Source organism: Geotrypetes seraphini, chromosome 2 (genome assembly GCF_902459505.1).
Source record: "Geotrypetes seraphini chromosome 2, aGeoSer1.1, whole genome shotgun sequence".
Classification (NCBI taxonomy): domain Eukaryota; kingdom Metazoa; phylum Chordata; class Amphibia; order Gymnophiona; family Dermophiidae; genus Geotrypetes; species Geotrypetes seraphini.
This window is the reverse complement of record NC_047085.1, coordinates 42,829,789-42,852,374: the sequence shown is the minus strand read 5'-3', so window position 1 is coordinate 42,852,374 and position 22,586 is coordinate 42,829,789. Positions and strand designations below refer to the sequence as shown.

The 22,586-nt window shown below is 45.8% G+C and overlaps 1 protein-coding gene across 1 annotated transcript in view; it reads right to left on the bottom strand.

Moving 5' to 3' along the window:
• Nucleotides 1-617: 617 nt before the first annotated feature.
• Nucleotides 618-22,586, bottom strand: part of C2H8orf76 (chromosome 2 C8orf76 homolog) — a 36,851-nt gene continuing 14,882 nt past the window's right edge. Inside the window, exons 3-6 of the mRNA XM_033929478.1 lie at nucleotides 21,651-21,794; nucleotides 7,437-7,909; nucleotides 3,600-3,732; nucleotides 618-1,703 (exon numbers count right to left, since the gene is read on the bottom strand). Of these exons, the coding sequence (XP_033785369.1) occupies nucleotides 1,485-1,703; nucleotides 3,600-3,732; nucleotides 7,437-7,909; nucleotides 21,651-21,794 (969 nt within the window). The 3' untranslated portion in view covers nucleotides 618-1,484. The remainder of the gene's footprint in view (nucleotides 1,704-3,599; nucleotides 3,733-7,436; nucleotides 7,910-21,650; nucleotides 21,795-22,586) is intronic.

The window sequence follows — 22,586 nt, the reverse complement described above, 5'->3', positions numbered from 1 at the left end:
ATTTAATTACAATTCTATAAATATAGTGTACACAATAGCTTCTGTTTCAAATATACTAATAATGCATATAAATATTGTAATAGGGAAGGGACCGGGGGAGCAAGGAAGAGGGACAGGGGGAGCAGTGAAGAGGTGCTACTGGACCGGGGGGAGCAAGGAAGAGGGACAGGGGGAGCAGGACCCGAGGGAGCAGGTAAGGGGTGCTGCTGGACCGGGGGAGCAGGGAAGAGGTGCTACTGGATCAGGAGGAGCAAGGAATTGGGACAGGGGGAGCAGGACCCAGGGGAGCAGGTAAGGGGTGCTGCTGGACCAGGGGAGAAGGGAAGAGGAACAGGGGGAGAAGGGAAGAGGTGCTGCTGGATCGGGGGAGCAGGGAAGAGGTGATGCTGGATCGGGGGAGCAGGAAAGTGGGACCGGAGGAGCAGGGAAGAGGGACAGGGGGAGCAGGTAAGAGGGACAGGGGGAGCATGGAAGAGGTGCTGTTGCACAGGGAAGTGGGGTGAGGGAGGGAAATGCTGCTGCTACTACACAGGGAAGTGGGGTGGGGGAGGGAAATGCTGCTGGTGAGAAAAGGGGCTGGGGCTGAAAGGGAAAATATGGGAGAAGGGGGCCGGGGGGGTAAAAATGGGTTTGGAGCTGGAGCTGGGGCTGAAAATAGGGGACATGTGAGGAAAGGAGGCTTTACTAGCACCTGTTAATGTAACGGGCTTAAACACTAGTACAATATAATAGTCTTATTGGTCAAAAATAAGCAGTAAATATTCTTTATGGAGGAAAAAGGCCTCAGTAAAAGAGACAGACCACAGTACTGTACTCTTAGGCCAAAAAAACCTTTGATATTAAGTGTTGTATTATAAACTGCACAGAAAAAGCCAGCACTTATCTGATATCCCTGGTTAAACTTCTACATCAGCAGACATAATAAGTTATTCAAAGCTGGAAGCCATCTATAGCCTGACACTGAATATTTGTCAACCTGTGGCTGGAAACAGCTTATATGTTAGTTATTAGTATGGGCTCAATATTTTCCCCAATATATGTAACTCATTTCTTTAAATAATGCTATACAAATATACAAAACAGCTTATTGACTTTGTAAAATAAGCACAACAGATACGCCAATGTACGTTTTCTACCCAGGCATCATGTTATGAAATTACTTTCCAAGAATACTCTCAGTGAAGAGTATGAATGGTCTGCACTTATAGGACAGTGAAGATTGTGACTTTTTTTTTGAAGGAATGTCTCTATTAATTATGCTGAGAAGCTTCCAGTAACTGCAAAAGAATACCACAAGCAAGAATGGCATGTGTGACGTTCAACATGATGATTTAGCCAACCAGCTCAGCAATGCTAATCTGGCTAAAACCAAACTGAAGTGCTCACGTATCACTTCTGAAACAGCAAAGAGTTTTAGTTTCAAGCCTCCATTTGAAGTGACATCATGTTCATAAATCAGATTTCAGCAAACCAAGCGATTTTCTTTAGTCTGGCTTGCAGCTTGACCTAGATTCTGGTGTCTGTGTTTGACCAAGAGACGTTGCACAGTGGGAGAAACCATCTTTTGTTTTCCTGAACCATCTGTTGGTGAATTCTACATCTGATATAATTACAGAGGCCGGTAGTACAGTACATCCTCCGCATTGCCCCTCCACCTGGATTTCTTCTTTCATTCTTTCTGGCGTAAGATCCTCCCCCATGATCTAAAAGAAATTAAAAAAAAAAAAAAATCAACATCAATTCTTAAATCAATAACTTAAGAGCTATGAAAGAAAACAGAATTTGAAAACAATGAGCCCAATGTTTAATAAAATTCCTTTGGAAAATGGTACTCTTTAAAGTGGAACTTTGTATTGCTGCCTCTTCTATTATCAGAATTTCAGATCACTTGAACCGAGATACTCTATTCTCTATGATATATAATGTTCCAATTGGTATGTGGTTACTAGTTTATCATGCCATTGATTGTGTTTATGTTATAAATATTTTAAAAAATAAAGATTTTTTTAAAAAACCAATTCTGTTTTCAAATCATTCGTATATTCAGTGGTGCTATAGCAGCAACTTGCCCCCTCGTTTACAAAGGTGTGCTATGCTTTTTAACGCGTGCATGTTATCCTATGGACGTGTTAGCGGTTAGCGCACGCATTGATTTAGCCCCCGCTAAAATGCTTAGTGCACCTTTGTAACAGGAGCCCCTAATTTAAGCACCCCAAGTTGTGCCATTGAAAGCTATTTCATAAAGGAATCTAGGGCCCCTTTTACAAAGCTGCAGAAATGATTCCTGCATGTCAAATGCAACGCAACCCATTCAATTCCTACAAGTTGCATCACATTTGCCGCGCCGGGACTCATTACCGCTGCTTTATAAAAGGGGCTCCTCGATTCCATTACAGAATACTAGAATAACCTGGTATTGACACGCCTTACATTTAGATGCCTGCACTTACACCAGCCAAAGAGCAGGACACTCTGCATAGAGCACCCTTTGCATACAGAATGCTAAGGAATGATTAAGAAAGGGATAACAAACAGATCTAAGAAGTTTATCATGCCGCAGTATTAGGCCATGGTATGCTCTCACCTGGAATACTGCGTCCAACAATGGTCGCCGTACACGAAAAAGGACATAGTACTACTCGAAAGGGTCCAGAGAAGAGCGACAAAAATGGTCAAGGGACTGGAGGAGTTGCAGTACAATGAGAGGCTAAAGAAACTGGGCCTCTTCTCCTTGAAAAGAGGAAACTGAGAGGGGACATGATCGAAACATTCAAGATATTGAAGGGAATTGACTTAGTAGAGAAAGAGATTGTTCACCCTCTCCAAGGTGAAGAGAACAAGAGGACACTCAATAAAGTTAAAAAGGGATAGATTACGTACAAACGTAAGGAAGTTCTTCTTCACCCAGAGAGTGGTAGAAATCTGGAATGCTCTTCCGGAGGCTGTTATAGGGGAAAGCACCCTTCAGGGATTCAAGAAAAGGTTAGATAAGTTCCTGCTGGACCAGAACATATGCAGGTAAGGCTAGACTCAAATAGGGCACTGGTCTTTGACCTAAGGGCCACCGCGTGAGCAGTGGCCCTTACCCAGCAGTGGCAATTCTTATGTTCTTATGAATACTAGTTTAGCACGAATCTTCCCTGTGCCTAACTTTGGGCACCATTTATAGAATTCTCTCCTAAGTACTTAACGCCCTTTATTAAAAGAACTCCCTAGTTAATAGAAATCATTGCAAACAGTAAAATAACCCATCTTAACTGGCACACCCCATTGATTACTTCCCCTGTGTATTGAAAGCCCAAATAAACAGGAGGAAACAGCCAGGTCCCCACCCCCCCAAAAAAATAAAAGGACTAAAAGGAAAAAGGGAGCAAGCCTTCAAAGAGAGAACAAAGGAAACTATTTACTGAACTGTATGTTCAAATATAATTTCATTAAATAAAAGAAAGGTTACATATGCAACTGCTTTTGAGAATCTTCAAAATTAAAACTGAGCACATCAGTAACTTAAAACATTTATTTATTCTAACCAAACTAACATTTAAACTGAAAGTGCTACACAAACCCACACAAACTGAAAAATATGAGTGCACATTCACCTCCGTAATCCAGCTCAATGTTTCTTCATCTAATGCAAAGCTTTTTAATTTTTCTTCAATTTCCTGCTGAGTCTTTATGTTGTTCTCCAAAACGAAGGAAGCCTGCTGAGACTGCATAAGCTGCAGTAAGAGCCTGGGAATAGAAAGTCCTTGTGAAAATGGTAGACTTGCTTTTCTGAAGTAGGCTGTGAAAACTGTAAGGCTGTTTATAGTCATTCTGCATGCTGTTTTAGATTCTTTTAATTTGCAATTTAGCAATAATAATAATAATAATAACAGCTTATATACCGCAATACTGTGAAGTTCTATGCGGTTTACAAAAGATTAAGCAAAGGTACAAATTGACTGACTTCAAGAGGGGAAGAGGAAAGAGAAGTAATTAGACAAGAAATTCATTGTTGAGGAGAAAAGTGATCAAAAGGACAGTAGGTCGCTATTGAGAGGAAAGAGATAAGTGGATCAGTTGTCAAGATGTTTTAGGCAATGTGCAATTGCTTTTCTTAACTTTTCATTACTTTTAAATCTTTAATTTTTTAGGGTTGCATTTAGATTAAAATCTGTAACTGCAACTAATTACGCAATTAAAAGTATGTTATTTCTTTTTTTCCCACTGCAGCTCCTTGTGACTATTGGCAATGGAGGGTTAAGTGACTTGCCTAGTCACAAAAAGCTGCAGTGGAGACAAAAATAAATAAATAACATACCTTTAATTGTGTGATTAATGGCCTAGGGTCATAAAGAGATGCAATGGGGGAAAAAATACCTTTAATCATGTGATTAAAATTTTGATCAAAATTCAGTCCTAGAAAAAACATACAAAAGTAATTTTATGAAGAAATGTGACTGCGTATCAATTTGAATAAACACGAAAGGCTTCTTTTACTAAGCTGTGTTAGCCATTTTAGCGCACGCTGCAATGCCGCACGCGCTAGACGCTAACGCTTCAATTGAGCTAGCGTTAGTTTTTCCAAGTAGCGGGGGGCAGCACGCGCTAATCTGCAGCGCGCGGTAAAAACGCTACCGCAGCTTAGTAAAAGAAGCCCTAAGGCCTCCTTTTACGAAACTGCGTGGGGGAGCCGCGCTGAATGGTCTGTGCTGCTCCCGACCCTCATTGAGTTCCTATGAGCGTCGGGAGCAGCACGGGCCATTCGGTGTGGCTCCCCGTGCTAGAAACTGCTATCACAGTTTCGTAAAAGAGGGAGTAAAATATCAAATCAGCAATATTCTTGGCTCTCAATTCCTGTTACTATAGGTGTCCTCTAGCGTTTAATATAGTATGCACATCGGTTTTTATTTTAGCTATTTTTAAAGAAGGATATTGCATATGAGAAGGTGACGAGGTTTATGAATTTTCTGACTCTTGAAGGTCAGATGGATCAGCATCAGCTTGTGCTCAGACTGCAATGATATAGGTATTCTATATTAAAAGTGTGCTTACTCACAAGAAAATATTCTGGAATAAAATTAAATAATACAAGATCTTTATTAAAAATATTAATTCAAAATTAAGATTGATACACTGAGGCTCTTAGAAAACAAGAACTAAGGAAATAGATACTGATGGAACATCAAGGGTAATTTTATAACTGGTCACCTAAGTCAGAAGGCCAAGTAGGTACCTATTTTCAGGTTATTTTATAAAGATACAAGAGGCTCATTTTCAAAGCACTTTGACACAGTAATCTGTGGTACTTTGCATGTCTGTGTTTTGAAAATGAGTCCTATAGGTATCTATGTGTTAAAAAAAAAGCATCAGAAAATTCTGACTAAAATGAGTATTTTGCTTTCACAGCGTTCTAGCACAGCATAGTTTTTACTGCTCAAGCAGCTATTTTGAATCTGCATCATTTCAACAAAGTGTACCCTGAAGAAGGTGTCTTCCACACACTGAATCTGGGATCCTTGTTGGGACCTGCTGTTTCCAATAAAAACATTTTTGGTTGTAAAGACAGCCCCCTTGTCTTTCCGTGCTGTTTTGTTTATAGCCCAAGGCAAGGGGCTCTTCTGCTTGCCTATTTCCTATACAGTATATGTCATTGGTGAGATCAAACTTGGAGTACTTTGTTCAATATTGGAGGCCGCATCTTGCTAAGGACTCAAAGTGGTTCAGAGAAAAGCAATGAATATAGTATGGGGTTTGCACTACAAGATGTACACCTTGGAGGAAAGGAGAGATATGATACAGACACTCAAATATTTGAAAAGTATTAATCTACAAACAAACCTTTTCCAGAGGAAAGAAGATGGTAGAATTAGATGACATGCATTTAGGAATAATATCAAGAAGTATTTTTTAATGGAGAGGGTGGTAGATGCCCTCCCACAGGAGACGATAGAAATGAAAATGGTAACAGAAATGTGTAGGATAAACACAAAGGAATCCTGTATGGAAGGCATGGAACCAAACAAGCTTAGTAGTGGTTAGATGGCAACACCAGTGATTAAGAGGCAAAGCCAGTGGTGGGCAGACTACTATGGTTTATGTCCTGATCATGGTTTGACAGATTCAGCTTCAGGAGTTGGAGAACAAGGCTAGTACTGGGCAGACTTCTACAGTCTGTGCCATACAATCTGTGCCCTGATCATGGCTGTTCAGATAGGCCAGTGCTGGGAATACTTCTCCGGTCTATGCCCTGATTGTGGCTAAAGAGATTGGAAGAGCTGGAATGGAGCTTCAATAATGGGCAGATTTCAATGGTCTGTGCCCTGAAAATAGAAGGACAAACCAAGATCAAGTATGCACATGTGGTAAGATGTTAGTCTCTCATGTTAGGAATGGGGCAAAAATGCTGTCTTTAGCAGGTGCCAATCTTTGGAATGCGCTGCCTGGTATTCTGCGATTTTGCAATGGGAGACTGAATTTTAAGAAAATTTTGAAAACACAATTATTCATGTGTTAATTCTATTTATTGCTGAAGCCATGGAGGGGCATAATAAAAAAAAAACGTCTAAGTCCCCTTTTGGCCTAGGCCCTAAACGTTTAAAGTAGAAGCAGGGAAAATGTCCATTCTCAAAAAAAGCGTCCAAAATGAGGGTTTTTTTGAGAATGGCCTACCTCTACTTTCAGCTGTTTAAATACCCAGACCACCACTACGTCTACACTTACAACACATTATCAACCCAAAAAACAGCTTAAGTCCCAAACGTCCAAAACCAGACCTTTTAGGCGAAGGAGGGGCCAGTCCCCCCACCCCCCCAATCAGATCAGGCAGGAGGGAGCCCAACCCCTCCTGCCCCGGCGAAACCCCCCCCCCGATACCATCCGGGCAGGAGGGAGCCCAACCCCTCCTGCCCCGGCGCTCCCCCCACTCCCAACCCCACCCCCACTAAGGAACGGGCAGGAGTGATCCCAGGCTCTCCTGCCCATGACACCCCCCCCGAACCCCCGATTGGCCCCCCTGAACCCCTCCCAACCACCGACCCCACGACACCCACCGCTGACCCCGCGATACCCTACCCCCACCCCCGACACCCCTCCTTACCTAAAAGAAATTGGCCGGTTGGACGGGTTCCAAGCCCGTCCACCTGGCAGGCCCGCCATCTGTAGAATGGCGGCCTTAGGGCCTGATTGGATCATGCACCAAAGGCCCCGCCCACAGGAGGGACCTTAGGCGCCTGGGCCAACCAGAATTTGTATGCTATTGGGAGCCTATTTTATAAAAAGACACATAGCTGTCTAGGTTGCCTGTGTAAAAAAGGCTGAAAAGTGACACCTTTTTGGACTTCTCACCTAAACATCCCTCTTATAAAATAAAACCTTTTATGCCTTCATTCATATGGCCAATTGCTTATATGCTCAAAGGTAAGAGTTTCATATTATTGCAGTTGTGTACTTACCTAGATCTCACAAATGAAGCATATGCAGTTAACTCTAGTTCTTTTCTATTCTCCTGTATTTGTGATCCAAATGCAAGAGGCTTTGTTCTATCATGTGCAATGCCACTGAAATCTTTCTTCTCTCTGGTTTGGTCATCACTAAGGAATAATGTTATCCTGCCATTTTGCTTTGCAGAATAATCAGTGCAGGACTGCTCCCTCATAGTTGCTGCTTTGTGACACTGTATTAATGAGCCTCCAGAATTTCTGAGGTCTTTACTTGGGGCCTGCTGGACAGAAGAGGCAGAGACAGTCTGTGCAAGGTGGATGTATGCTTCCGCAAGTTTCTTCCAGTGACATGGATTAAAAGGATGTAAAGAAACCAACTGTTGCAGGCAGGAGATGGCCTTCTGCCACTTTGACAGACTGCTATGTATAGCAATCTGGAGATTAAGCACTGCTGTAAAATGATCAATGTTTGTGGCTCTGTTTCTCTAAAAGGAAAAATAAATAGTCAAGATATTTTAAAGAAACAAAATTATTTTCTATAATTTGCTGAATTACCAATATGGCTATACCGGTGGATCCCAAACCTGTCTTGAGGCAGGCTATCCACAATGAATATGCATGAGAGAAATGTGCATGCAATGGGAGCAGGGCATGCAAATTTATCTATGAATATTCAGTGTGCACAATCTGTAAACCTGATTGGTTGAGGGTTCTACAAGTCAGGTCTGTACTATTTTGTTTATACAGTATTTGCTGTGGAGACAAAGGCAAGTGACCTAAAAAATTAATGTCCTATACTACCTAGGTTGATTTCTTGGCTCAGGCTGGGAATTTTTTTGGGAATAGTGCTCAGAGCCTTTTGGGACAGATTAAGAAAAAATACTGATAGAAAAGTAACACTGAAAGAAAAACCAAACACTGAGGAGCTTTCTACTTTCCTGCACATTTATTTATTTATTCAATTTGCTATTCTCCCAGGGGAGCTCAGAACGGTTTACATGAATTTATTCAGGTACTCAAGCATTTTTCCCTGTCTGTCCAGGAAGGCTCATAATCTATCTAATGTTCCTGGGGCAATGGGGGGATTAAGTGACTTGCCCAGGGTTACAAGGAGCAGCGTGGGTTTGAACCCACAACTTCAGGGTGCTGAGGCTGTAGCTTTTTTTTTTTTTAATAAAAGCTTTTATTGAGATATACACCAAGTACAAGATACACATGTAAGATGCAGCAACAATAACTCAAAGAACAATACTCTGCCATCAAACGTGCTGCCAACAAGAAAAACATGTGCAATCTCGACACACTAACAATAGCAAACTACAATACCCACCAGTAACACAACCCAAACCCCCCCCTCCCTCCCCCCAGGGACGAAACACAATACCTACAGCACCCGATAGGGTCGAGAACCATCCAACCCCATACAAAGAAAAGAATGGAAGGGGAATAAGGTAATAGGGTCCCCCCAATCCAAGCTCCCCCAGTCCAGCCCCAACCTCAACTCAAAGCCCCGTTCCCCCCCTACCACAAACCCCCACAGAAGCCCGAAACTGACGCCAAATACGAGCATAGCCATGTTGTTTGCCATGCCGTAAGGCCGTTAAGTGGTAAAGAAGTTGCCAGGTAAGCAAGCGCTGCTCCACCATTGCCCATGTGGGAGGGAGCACTTGGTTCCATAAGGAGGCTAAAGCCAACCTGGCAGCAGTGAAAGCCAACTTACAAAACAAAGAATCTCCCCAGGCTAGGTCTAATTGGTGCCAGAATAATAGGGCATGTCGCCAATCAACCGGAATCTGGAAATCAAGGATCTGGGACACCCGAGAGAAAACCCCAGTCCAGAACCCACGCACCCGCCCACACTGCCACCACATATGAAGATAGGTACCCGCCTCCCCACAGCCCCTCCAGCAAAGAACACTCGCACCCCCCTGCCAACGAGCCACAGCCTGAGGAGTATAGTACCAACGAAAGAGGACCTTATAACCATTCTCAATCAACAAAGCAGCAATACCCGCCGAGGAAACCTCTTTCCAGATGTCCCCCCAGGTATCCCAGGAAATAGCAGAACCCCAATCTCCCTCCCAAGCCACCATATAGGGATGCGGGGCCCTCTGACAATTAAGGCACCTATATATAGCAGACAGAGCTCCCTTCCGAAGTACCGGACCCAACAACAGCTCAAAGGGGGTCCTACCCCCCCAAGTCCCCCAGAAGGCCCGAGGTCCGGATATAATGAACAACTTGTAGGTAAGGAAACAGATCTCGGACCCCAAAGCCAAACTTGCCCCTGAGCTCTGCAAAGGGTCGAATCCGGCCCAAAACCGGATCCCACAATTGACCCACACAAACCAAGCCACGAGACTCCCAAGTAGCAAAAACTCCCTCCCCCCTGCCCGGTAGAAAAGCCGGATTATGTCTCAACGGGGTATACCAGGAATGGCGTCTGCCCAACAATAGACCACCTCGGGTCTGATTCCAAACCCTGAAAGAAGTGCCAATGGAAGACAACTCACCCGCAGGCCGCACCCTGCCAGGCAACCAAGGCCGATGTAACAAAGGCACCCCACCAGTTAAACTCTGCTCCATCTCCACCCACGGTTTCGGTACCTGCGTCTTCCACTCTAACAGGGCACGCAGCTGAGCAGCCTGATAATATTTTACCACATTGGGAACCCCCAGCCCCCCGTCACTCCTCCCCATACATAAGACCTTCCTGCTCACTCTTGGTCGCCGACCGGCCCAAATAAAATAAAAAATATGCCGTTGAATCCCCTCCAATGTGCTCCTGCTCACAAAGAGTGGCAACACCTGAAATAAAAACAAGAGACGAGGTAAGATCATCATCTTCACAATTTCCACCCTACCCAACCATGAGAAGTACTGATCTTTCCAACCAACCAAATCCTGGCGAATGCGACGAAAAAGCGGAGGGAAATTAAGATCATAGAGATCCACTCCCGGCGGTCCAAAATAAACCCCGAGGTAACGTAGAGAATGCTGTACCCACCGAAATGGGAACCAGTCCCAAAGGTAAGTCACTCTGTCTAGGGGCAAGTTAATATTAAGGAGCTCAGATTTCCCCACATTAACGCGAAATCCCGACACCTTACCGAAATCATCCAACTCCCGTAATATAGCTGGCAAAGAAATCTCAGGTTCCTCCACTGTAAACAAGAGATCATTCGCAAACAGTGCCAACTTATAGTCACCTCCCGGCACAGTAACCCCCCGAATATCCCGATTCATTCGCACCCGCTGCGCCAGGGGTTCTACCGTCAGGGCAAAGAGGAGCGGGGAGAGAGGGCACCCCTGACGAGTTCCCCACGCTAGAGAAAAAGTCTCCGAATAACTCCCATTTACCTTAATACAACCGAGAGGACTAGTATAAAGAACCCTAATCCAGTCCAGCATGTGCGGACCCAAACCCACAGAATCCAAGACCCTAAACAAAAAAGTCCAGGAGACCCTATCAAAAGCCTTCTCAGCGTCGATAGATAAAAACACCGTTTCCCGCCCCCCCCCCCCCCCTAGCCCGTTCAAACAAGTTACAGACCCGACGAGTATTATCACCCACCTGCCTACCCACTACAAAACCCGACTGATCTGGATGGATCAACCGGGGAATCCAGCTCATCAATCTATCCGCCAAAATCCGCGTAAAGATCTTAGTATCAACCCCCAACAGCGAAATCGGCCTATAGGAAGCACACTGAAGGGGATCCTTCCCCTCCTTAGAAACTCAAGGTACAACTATACAATGGGAGGGATGTTATTGAATAAGAGTACCCAGGAAAGGGACTTGGGGGTAATGGTGGACATGACAATGAAGCCGTCGGCACAGTGTGCAGCGGCCGCTAAGAGAGAGAATAGAATGCTTGGTATAATCAAAAAGGGTATTACAGCCAGAACGAAAGAAGTTATCCTGCCGTTGTATCGGGCGATGGTGCGCCCGCATTTGGAGTACTGCGTCCAATATTGGTCGCCGTATCTTAAGAAGGATATGGCATTAGTCGAGAGGGTTCAAAGGAGAGCAACACGTCTGATAATAGGTATGGAAAACCTGTCATATTCTGAGAGATTGGAGAAGCTGGGTCTCTTTTCCCTGGAGAAGAGGAGACTTAGAGGGGATATGATAGAGACTTACAAGATCATGAAGGGCATAGAGAGAGTAGAGAGGGACAGATTCTTTGAACTTTCGAAAAATAAGAGAACAAGAGGGCATTCGGAAAAGTTGAAAGGGGACAGATTCAAAACAAATGCTAGGAAGTTCTTCTTTACCCAATGTGTGGTGGACACCTGGAATGCGCTTCCAGAGGACGTTATAAGGCAGAGTACGGTACTGGGGTTCAAGAAAGGATTGGACAAATTCCTACTGGAAATGGGGATAGAGGGGTATAGATAGAAGATTACTGCACAGGTCCTGGACCTGTTAGGCCGCCGCGTGAGCGAACTGCTGGGCACGATGGACCTCGGGTCTGACCCAGCAGAGGCATTTCTTATGTTCTTATGTTCTTAACACTGTAACACCCGCCAATCGCATGAAGAAGGGAAGGGCACTATTCTCTTGCAAAGAATTAAGAAAGCGCAACAAAGGAGGCAGCAAAAGATCCTGAAAGCGTTTATAGTACCGAACAGTAAAGCCATCCAGCCCAGGCGATTTACCAAGCTTCATAGAGCGCAGCGCTCCCCGCGCCTCAACCAGCGTGAGAGGACGGTCCAACCGCGCCACATCATCTTGCGCAATCTTGGGCATCGCCGCCGAAGTTAAATAGTCATCCAGGTCCTGGAGTATAAAGATGGGAGTAAAACTCCACAAAACGTGCACGAATAGCATCCTCTTTCTGCAACAATTCTCCAGAAGCCGCCCGAATCGATAGAATCTGACTGCGCGTCTGCCGCACTTTCAAACGATGGGCCACCAGTCGACTAGCTTTATTGGAAAACTCAAAATATCTCTGTTGTAGGAGCTGCAAATTAAGTTGCAAACACTCCAAGTCCAAAGCTTGTAGATCACGGCGGGCTTGAAACAATCGCCCACGCAACTCTATATCCCAAGGGCTACGCTTATGTGAGCTCTCCAACCGGCCAATCAGAATCAACAAAGCCACCGCCTCTTCCCTTCGTTTACGCTGCCGGGCAGAAGCCAGAGCAATCAATCTGCCCCTAAGGGTAGCCTTTAACCCCTCCCAAACCGCTTCCAGCGATGCTCCACACTCCTCATTCACATCCAAATATTCATGCAGCCACCCCTCTATCTGTGCTCCCACCTCCGGGTCATCGAGGAGACTATCATTGAAACGCCAGAATTTCTGTCCCGAACCACCTCCCTCCCCCGCGAACCGTAACCAAACAGGAGCATGATCCGACCACATAAGTGATTCAATCCCCGCTGACTCCACCCGACGAAGCAATCCCCGCTCCACAAATACACAATCAATTCTGGAGTAAGAGGAATGAATCCCCGAAAAGTAAGTATAGTCTCTGACCGATGGATGCATCCACCGCCAACAATCCACCACATTAAGGGTAGTCAGTGCCTCCCGCAACAGTTTGCGATCCTTTCTCCCATACAGATCCATCCTCCCCGAATTATCCAAATGAGGGGTCACAGTAAAATTGAAATCCCCACCCAGAACCAGGGCACCCCCCTTAAACCTGAGAATTTGAGGCACCAACTCACGAAAGAAGGCCCCCTGACCGTCATTAGGGGCATAGATATTAACCAGGGAGTACAAGACCCCCTCAATCAGAGCCTCCAACATTATATATCTACCCTGAGGGTCCCGCACCACCCTATGCACTTCACAACGAATCCCCTTACGAATGAGAATGCCCACCCCTCCCCTCTTGGAAGTACCAACCCGGGAGGCCCAAAAGGCCTGGGGGAACCTAGTATCTTTAACCAGGGATTCATGGGACTGAAGTAGATGAGTTTCCTGGACAAAACAGACATCCGCCCGGAGACGAAGCAGTTCTCTATAAAAAGCCCGTCTCTTGTTGGGGGAATTAAGACCCCGGATGTTATAAGAAACCAACCTAAACCCCTCCATAATCCAAATAAAACAAGAACAATGCAGACCCAACCCCTCCATATGTGTCCCCATATCCCCCTCTCCCCCCCACCACCCCATCCCTCCACCCCCCTCCCCCAGAGTGAGAGTCCACAGATCTCCCACCAACATACAAGGAAGTGAACCATCCCCATGGCCCCTTACTCAAACCCCACAACCAAATGCTAACTATCAACACAGTGCTCGCAACAATCCCCATAAGCAAACCCTACCAACCCCACAAGCCCCCCCAACAACAATTCTCACTCCCCCCCAAACACTTCACTGCATCCCCACATAGCACAGATGCAACCTCCCGGCCCCCCCTCCCACCACACCCCAAAACCAGGCCATGGGCAGCCCCCACAAGACTCCCACCCAAGACTCAGGACCCAGAAATACCACATCAAGGGGTGAGTCCAGAAACACCCCACAGAAGTATGAAGGGTACAGAAGAAACAAGAACAAAACAAACACAGTCAGTCAACCCTCATGGGGGGCCACTCGAGGAAGAGGCAGTAGCTCGAGGAGGGAGTCCTCCCCCTCGGCCTCCCCGTCCGCTCCTGGATCCACTCTCTGCCATCGGGAGGAGGCGGGAGTCCCCACTCGGTTGGACACCACTCCCACTGCAGGAACAGCTTCCTCCGGGATCTCAATACCCGCTTGTTCCAGCAAACCACGGGCCTCCCGAACGGTGGTAACCTTAGTGTGTACTCCATTGATGGAAATGACCACCCCAAAAGGATAAGTCCAGCGGTAGTGCAAATTGCTACGCTGCAGAGCTTTTGTCACTTTCCTGAATGCCCGGCGTTTCTGGAGCGTGCCTGCAGCCAGGTCCTGATAGAACTCCAACCGGTGGCCTTCCCAAGTAACCGTGCCCAACTCCCGGGCTCTGCGGAAGATCTGCTCCTTAAGCACAAAGCTCTGAAGGCAAAGCACAATATCTTTGGGTTGATCAGTGGTCCAGGGTCCCAGAGCCCGGTGTGCACGCTTAAGACCCGGCTCTAGATTGTTATCCTGTAGAAGCCAGCGAATCAGCTTGATAGTGGTAGCACGAACATCTTTATTCTCTGGCAGATCCGGTAGGCCCCGCACCCTCAAGTTTTTACGCCGGGTGCGGTTCTCCAGGTCCTCGACCTTATCCATGAGGAGTTGGTAGTCAGCAGAGGCAGTTTCCAGAGATCTTTGCACTCCAGTCACATTTTCCTCACAGCTTTCCAGCCGCATCTCCACCACTTCCACCCTTGTGCCTACCTCCACCAGGTCAGTGCACAGCTCCTGCACCGCTTCCCGGACTTGTACAGCCACTGCCGATATTTCAGATTTTACCTCCGTAATCCAGCGCTGCATATCCGCTTTCGTAAGCGGTTCTGGCGAGGCACATTCCTGCATGGGCTCTGCCACCATATCGGTGACTGCCGCAATTGCGCCGCTCAATCTTGCCGCCTCCCCGCTACTGGTCTCCGGGCCCGCGCTGCCACGTGCAGCCCGGCCCAGCGCTTGCTCCATCGTGCGCTGGCTGGGTTTATCGCCGGGCAATTTTTTGCACGTTGCCATGGGGTTCCCCGTTCCTTCACACGCCTCACCACCACCCGGGAAGAGAAAAATTGCGCCGTTTACACAACTTTAAATAGTTAGTACGCCGGGCCCGAACGGAGCTCTCAGCTCAAGCTCCCATCCACGGCGATGACGTCACTTCCTCCGAGGCTGTAGCTTTTAACTACTGTGCCACACTCTCCCCACAAAGGCTAGTCAAAAGGAACTGGATTTAGCTCACACCTTTCTCAGTAGCTCAAGATGAATTGCATTCAGGTTCAGTAGGTACTTTAATGGTTCCAGAGGATTTAGGGCTAGATTCACTAATCTTCGATCTGTGTCCGTTTGCATGCAGGCCGACAAATTCACTAAAGGCCTGCATGCAAATGGACACAGATCGAAGGTTAGTGAATCTAGCCTTAAATCCTCTGGAACCATGAAAGTACCTACTAAACCTGGGAAGGGCAGGAGAGTCGGGGCGGTAGGAGAGATTTGGGGCGAGAGCAGGAGATCGGGGCAGGCAGCAGATCAGAGCTGAAGGCAGGGCAGTTGGATAGGACCTGAGCGACTGGTCCTCAGCAGTTGCTTATTTTGGATCGGTCAGCCCAGTCGGTGTCCCTCTTTTTTTTTTTTTTTTTGTGAATCGCATCCCTGCCTACTTTGCATGCCTTTCCCCTCATTTGCATACACGGATCAGAATCGGATTGGTACACAGGTTAGTGAATCGGGTCGCAAACCGATCAATTTGCTTAGTGAATTTAGTCCATACTATCTAATACCGAAAGGCCATGGAGGATTACTGCTCTAACAGTAATATACTCCTCCACAGCAATCCTAAATGCGATTCGAGGGGCGTTCAATATAATTTATATCTCAGTAGGAAAGAAAAGAATTTTCAAAACATTGTTTTATTTTTCAATAAAGTCTCCCTTATAGCTCCATACACTTCATCCATTTTTCCTGCAATGACTTTAACCCCTTTGAAAATAATTCTTCATCACTTGAAAATCGCTTTCCACTGAGAGATTTCTTCAAAACTCAGAACAGTAAATAATCCGAGGGAGCATTTCAGGCTGTAATCTTTGTTCAAGTTGTACTTTTTAAAATTTTAATTATACATGTTTGTCTAGTTTTTTTTGTTGTCATGAGAGCGCCATCCACCGGATATGACAATACCTTATTTTTCAGACATTCATATCATATTAAGTTTTCATTTATATAGTTTTTATTCACCATTGACCTGATATATGAGTGTCATTTCATAAATAATGCACACTATGTTTTAAAATTTACATGTTTGTTTGGGTTTTTTTCAAGTATTTCTTTACAATCCTTCAATATAGTCAACCTGCTTTGCAATGCCCAAGTCCCAACGTCCAGGAAGCTTCATTATTCCATCCATTTTGTTCAATTGCAGAATGGCTCGGGTACCGGAAGAAGAAAGCTCTTCCAGAGATGCAAAACGAAATTCACGCATAGGTTGATTCAACTTTGGAAAAAGGTTGAAGTCTGGTGGACTCATGTCTGGACTGTAGGAAGCATGAGGGCATCCTATACAGAATCGGAACAAAACCCTCCCAAAGTAAACTCAATTCTGTAACCGACGTCCATATTGCAGATGCCGGTTACAAAATTGGGTTTGTTTAGACGCGGCCACTATACTTAATCGCGGCAAGGGATCTCCCCTCCCCACCCCCGATAATCGCGGCAGAAGGGTGCCTAACACCTCCTGCCGACAGAACCCGCCCCCCTAAAATCGCCGGCAGGAGGATACCCAACACCTCCTGCTGGACCCCTCCAATGACCCCCCAAACAAAATGTCCCAACCCCCCTCCCCGGACCCCCCCAATGACCCACTGAAGATCGCCAGCAGGAGGGTGCCCAACCCCTTCTGCCGGAACCCCCAACGGCGCCCCTGAAGATCACCGGCAGGAGGGTGCCCAACCCCTCCTGCTAGACTCCCCCAACGGCCCCCCTGAAGATCACCGGCAGGAGGGTGCCCAACCCCTCCTGCCGGACTCCCCCCCAACAACCCTCCCCCCAGAACCCCCCTCGGGCTTACCTGCAAGTTGGCCGGATGGGTCCTTGCACCGTCTGGCCGGCAGGCCCGCCTCCGTCCAAATGAGGCGGGCTCGCCCCTCCCCTGCCCAACCCACAGGATCCTAGGGCCTGATTGGCCCAGGTGCCTAAGACCCCTCCCGCTATAGGGGGTTTGGGGGATTGTGGGGGGGGGGGCAGTAGGAGGGGTTGGGTATCCCCCTGCCGGCGATCTTCAAGGAGGGCAGTTCTGTCGGCAGGAAGGGTTGAGCACCTTGCCGCGATTAATTATAGCAGCCACGTCTATTTACCATGTAGGCCAGCATTTTGCTAGCCTACATTGTAAGCGTCTCCCGCTCTGCTAGGGAGATGTGTAGGGCCGCCTAGGTTCGCCTAATGCTACCGCCTAGCTTTAGGCGAGCTTACGGGCCTCCCTAGGCTCCCAGAGGCGCCTTCAAAATAGGCGGCCTGCCTGGGGAGCATTGTTTTAGAAAATGTGCCTCCCGATTGGCTGATTAGACAGCTGTAGGATGCCTACAGCTGCCTACAATCAGGACGCACTTTGCAGAATCAGGGCCGTAGTGCCTACTTGTTTGCTTTCCCATCCTTGAAGGGCTGTATCTACAAGAGATTCCTCGATAGAACACTATCATTCCAAGCAGGCAAATGGAATAACCAACTTTATCTCAAACACTCTTTCTTACCAAACTTTTAGGAAGTCAATCAAAACTTATCTCTTTGACAAATTTCTCTGACTCCATTTCTACCATAATGTACTTCTAAAACACTTCCAGGAAAAATTGATTAATCTTACCATGTTTGTTTGTTTGTTTTTTTTAATTCTTTATTTATGATTTTTCAACTATTGACAATTTTACAAGTCAAAAAAAGGAAAAACAGTCTGCAATAGAAAAACATATCAATACAATGTATTACATTGTCTACTCGTTATTCCAAAAAAGAAACAATACTTTAAATTTGCAGATTGTAGTTAGTCCACCATATATGGAAGAGGAGCTGAAATTTAACATCAGATAAAGAAAATAAGGTAAACTAAAGATGAGACTATCGCGGAAATAAATCTGGATAGTTGCTGTGGCTCATAAAAAACATATCTGTTTTCCTTAAATACCAAAACACATTTACAAGGGTACCTCAGAACAAAGAACCTGAGATCTCATAATCAAAAACTGCTTTCTTCTCCTTTGGGTAGGACGAGATACATCTGGATACATTCTTATCACATTGGACAAAAAGGGAACATCTTTATGTTTGAAAAAACAGTTTGAGCATCTATTCCCTATCCGAGTCTAGAGTAAATTGTACCAATAGTGTAGCCGCAACCTGGACCTCTGCATCTGACTTCTCCTGGAAATTAGATACGTCCAAACTAGTGCTGCCGATTCAAATCAGGTGAATTGATTCGAATCAATTCAATTAAAAAAAAAAAAAAAAATTGGCCTCCCGTTTCAATGGCCGACCCTTCCCCCGTGCCTTCCTAAAGCAGGAGCTGCAGCGCTGCCTCTTGCTGGCCATCCGCTGCTGCTCCTGCTTGAGGGGGGAGGGTCGGTCAGAAAGGCATCCCCCAGCTTGTCCGCTCTTGCCTCCCTGCTCTTACCTCCCCCAGCTTCCCCGCTCTTACCTCCTTACCGCTAATAGGGCAGCTTGCAGGCTCGTTAGTGTTATAGCGATCCCTACAGCTGCCCGTGGTCCTCAGCGGCACGTTCTTCCTGCTACGTCCTGCCCCTGCTCTGACGTCAGGGGCAGGATCGCGGCAGAGAAAACGTGCCGCTGAGGATCACGGGCAGCTGTAGGGATCACTTTAACACCAGCGAGCCTGCAAGCTGCCCTATTAGTGGTAAGGAGGTAAGAGCGGGGAAGGTGCAGGCTGCAGAGGGAGAAGGCGTTTGTTCACGGTGGGGGGAGGAGAAAATGTGTCTTCGCGGCGGGGGGAGCAGGCATTCGTTTACAGCAGGGGGGAGCAGGCTTTCGCAGCAGGAGCAGGCCTTCGCGGTAGGGAGGAGGAGAAAATGTGCCTTTGTGAGGGGGGAGGGGAGCAGGCCTTCGCGCGGGGAGGAAGGGAGAAAGTGCCTTCCTGGGGGGAGCAGGCCTTCGTGGGGGGAACAGGTCTTCGTGGTGGGGAGCAGGCCTTCAGGACAGGGAGGCAGGCCTGTGCAGAGGGAGGAGGAGGAAGGAGTAAGAGAGGGGAGATGCCAGACCTGAGGTGAAGGGAAGAGAGAGATCAAAAAGAGGGAGGAGGAAAGCAGAGGAGAGGTGCTGAACTAATGGAGAGAGGGAGAGAGAAATGCAAGACCACAAGGGGAAGGGTACAAGAGGGACAGATACTGTTCTAAAGTAGGTGGGCAAGGTGCAGGATGGCAGGAGCAATAGTAGGAGAAAGCCTGTACCTGGGGAAGGGGATACAGGAGGTAAGGAAGAGAGAAAGAAGAAGCTGGATATGGGGAGAGATAAGATGCTGGGCATGGAGGGAGCATAGAAACAGGGACACAGAAGAGAGATGCTGGATGAAAGGGTAGATGAGAAAAGGAGAGATGGTGGATCTGTGGGTGGTGGGGTCCATCGCTGCAGCTGCGGGGTGGGGGGGGGGGGATGGAAATGAAAAAAAGGAAAGATGCCAGACCTCCAGGGGAGGAAAGGGAAACAGAAGGGGAGGACAGAGATGGAAGATAGATGGTTAGCACGGAGAAAGAAGAAAGAAGGAAAGCCTGATCAGAAGACAACCAGACCAACATGGGACCAACACAACTGGAAAAATGACCAGACAACAAAAGGTAGGAAAAATAATTTTATTTTCTGTTTTGTGATTACAATATGTCAGATTTGAAATGTGTATCCTTCCAGATCGTAAACGTGAGCTAGGATTTAATAGAGAGAGGAAAAGTATTTTTGTTTGCTTATTTTGTTTACACCACAGGACCAGTGTGGGTAGGAGAGGGCAAAGGGGGTGCAGAGGCTATAAAATAAACCCACCAGGATGTTTGGAAAAAACAACTCAATTGGGCAGGAAAATTGAATCGAATCGGAAAATCGATTCAATAGGCTGAATTGAATCGAATTTTTTTTTTCTGAATCGGGCAGCACTAGTCCAAACTATCAACAGATAAGTTCTGTTGATTAGGACTTTCAGACTTAATTCGTCTAGGTAAATAATATACTTTGGAGAGAGGGGGATGCGAGGTCTCTGGTACTTTCAAAACTTCATTCAAATATCTTTTAAACATAGCTAGTGCAGTTGTCGGAAATTTTTTTGGAAAGTTAATAATCCAAAGATTACACTTCCTGATAGAATTCTCCATCATTTCTTGTTTAAAATGCAAACTTGCACTATCTTTGACCCAAGTCAAAGCTTGTGTCTCCAAAGTTTTTATCCTAGTTTCTATATCATCCGATTTATTTTCCGAACTGGTTATTTTAGTCTTCAATTCCAGGTTTTCAGAAAGCATTGTAGTACACTTTAAAGATAACTGTTCTATCTGATTCCCCAAAGACATTTGTAGGCCAGAAATTGCCTCCCAGAGAGACTCCATATTAAAGACCTTAGGTCTCCGTAAAGGGGCAAGCTCAGTTCTGGGCCCTATCATGGAAACAACAGTATCTCTTGCTGCAGTATCAATCGCTGAAATAGGCATCAGGATTCCTTGAGCTTGTTCCAATCTCCCCGCTAACTGCACTGTTGGTAACTGAAGCTCCGTTCAGGGACAACCAATCCTCCCTGTTGGATTAACAAGAGAGTGTCCTGAGTCAGTTCAGCCAACAGCAGCTCCTCCGACGTTACAGGACAAGTAGGCGGGTTCCGCTCATCTGGGAACAGTGTGGCTCCCTCGAAGGAGAATTCGTACGCTTCAGCCTGCGTGCTCACTCCAGCTGAGGCAAAATCCGCCGGTTGTGTCGTACGGGCTCCCTGCTCCACAAAGAGATCCACCGGCTCAGTCTGTGCAACACTGACTCCTCCAGGAAAACCTGAAGCTTTGATTTGCGCTTCACCTTTTAAGCAGCAGAGAAATTATTCTTAAAAGACCGCGCCGACATTCCCCTGCAGACCTCAAGCCTCCATCTTGGTTTAGCTCTTCCTCAACTGGTCCTAATATCTGTATTTTTGATTCTGGTTATTTTATCCAATCTGGTTTTTTGATATTCTACGTACTAATATCTGGGACCCCTGAAGAAGAAGTGTTTCTTCGAAACACAAACCATGTCGGGTCAGGTCTACAAGGATATTAGGACCAATTGTTTGGATATCACCATTGCAGCTTATGTTTTTGTTTTATATATGTCATCTATGTTTAAGATTTGTGTCATTTTTAATAAATTCCTATGCCTTGTACATTTCCCTGCAGTTTTGGTTTGGTTTTTGCTCTGCATCTTCACTGCAGGTTTTGTTGGTTCTTTTTTTGCTTTGCCATTGTGTCTTTATTGTGAGCCTTCGGGACAGAAAGGGAAGTTCTAAGTACCTGTATTTTATTGGAAACCGCTTAGATCTGTAATATGTTTAAGCGGTATATCAAATGTTAATAAAACATAAACATTTCAACATGTTCAAGAACAGTCCACATTTTCTCTTAAGACTATTGGACATACTGACCAGTTTCTGTACAATTCCTAAAGCTTCCTCTTGCCTTCCTAAGTGAAGTAAACAGCGAGCTTGACTCTCCTGCACATCTCTTTTCATGGAAGTATTAGAAGCAGGCAGGAGCAGCAAGCAACTTGAATATTCTTGAAGTGCCACCTGAAAATGAAGAAACTGAATAAAGCATGCAAAAATAACAGAAAAAAAAAGACTGCATAATCATACCTTGCAAACAAATAAACCATGGGTAGAAAACTACAAAATGGAACATTCATCTGATCAAGATTATGGTGGCAATTCCATAAATTGTGCCTTACAGTGGTACCTCGGAATACAAACGCCCCAGAACTCGAACAACTTGGAATCCAAACTTTTTTTTTTAGTAAATTTTGTCTTGGAATCCGAACGCCCTGCACATTGTATGTGTGTGTTTGTGCCCCAGAATCTGAATGCTATTTTGGAATATTTGTTAATATTTTACCTTAAAATCCAGTGTTTTTCCTGTTAAAATCTGAGTTTGTGGGACCCAGGAACGGATTAATCCAGTTTCTATTATTTTCAATGGGAAAAATTGTCTTGGAACTCGAACGGGGTTCTGGAACAGATTAAGTTTGGATTCCAAGGTATCACTGTATTTTAAGAACCCTGAAGAGGTGTGCTTAATACCAGTTCTGTAATAGCTTAAGGGCATACCTAAGCCATTGGCACAAAGTCGTGTTGGGATTTTCAAAAATAAATCCAAATCAGAATAGGGACTTTTGGGTCACAACATCCAAAAAGGATGTCCAACTCACAGGTGTTTTTCAACAGGAAATATGTCAAGATTACTTATTTGACTTTTGGCATACCCATGCAAGTGTATGATTAAGTACTTGGGAATGAAATACGTCTTCTATGCACCAGAACAACTGAGAACATTCTTGGATATGAAGAAGTTGGTGACGTGAATGT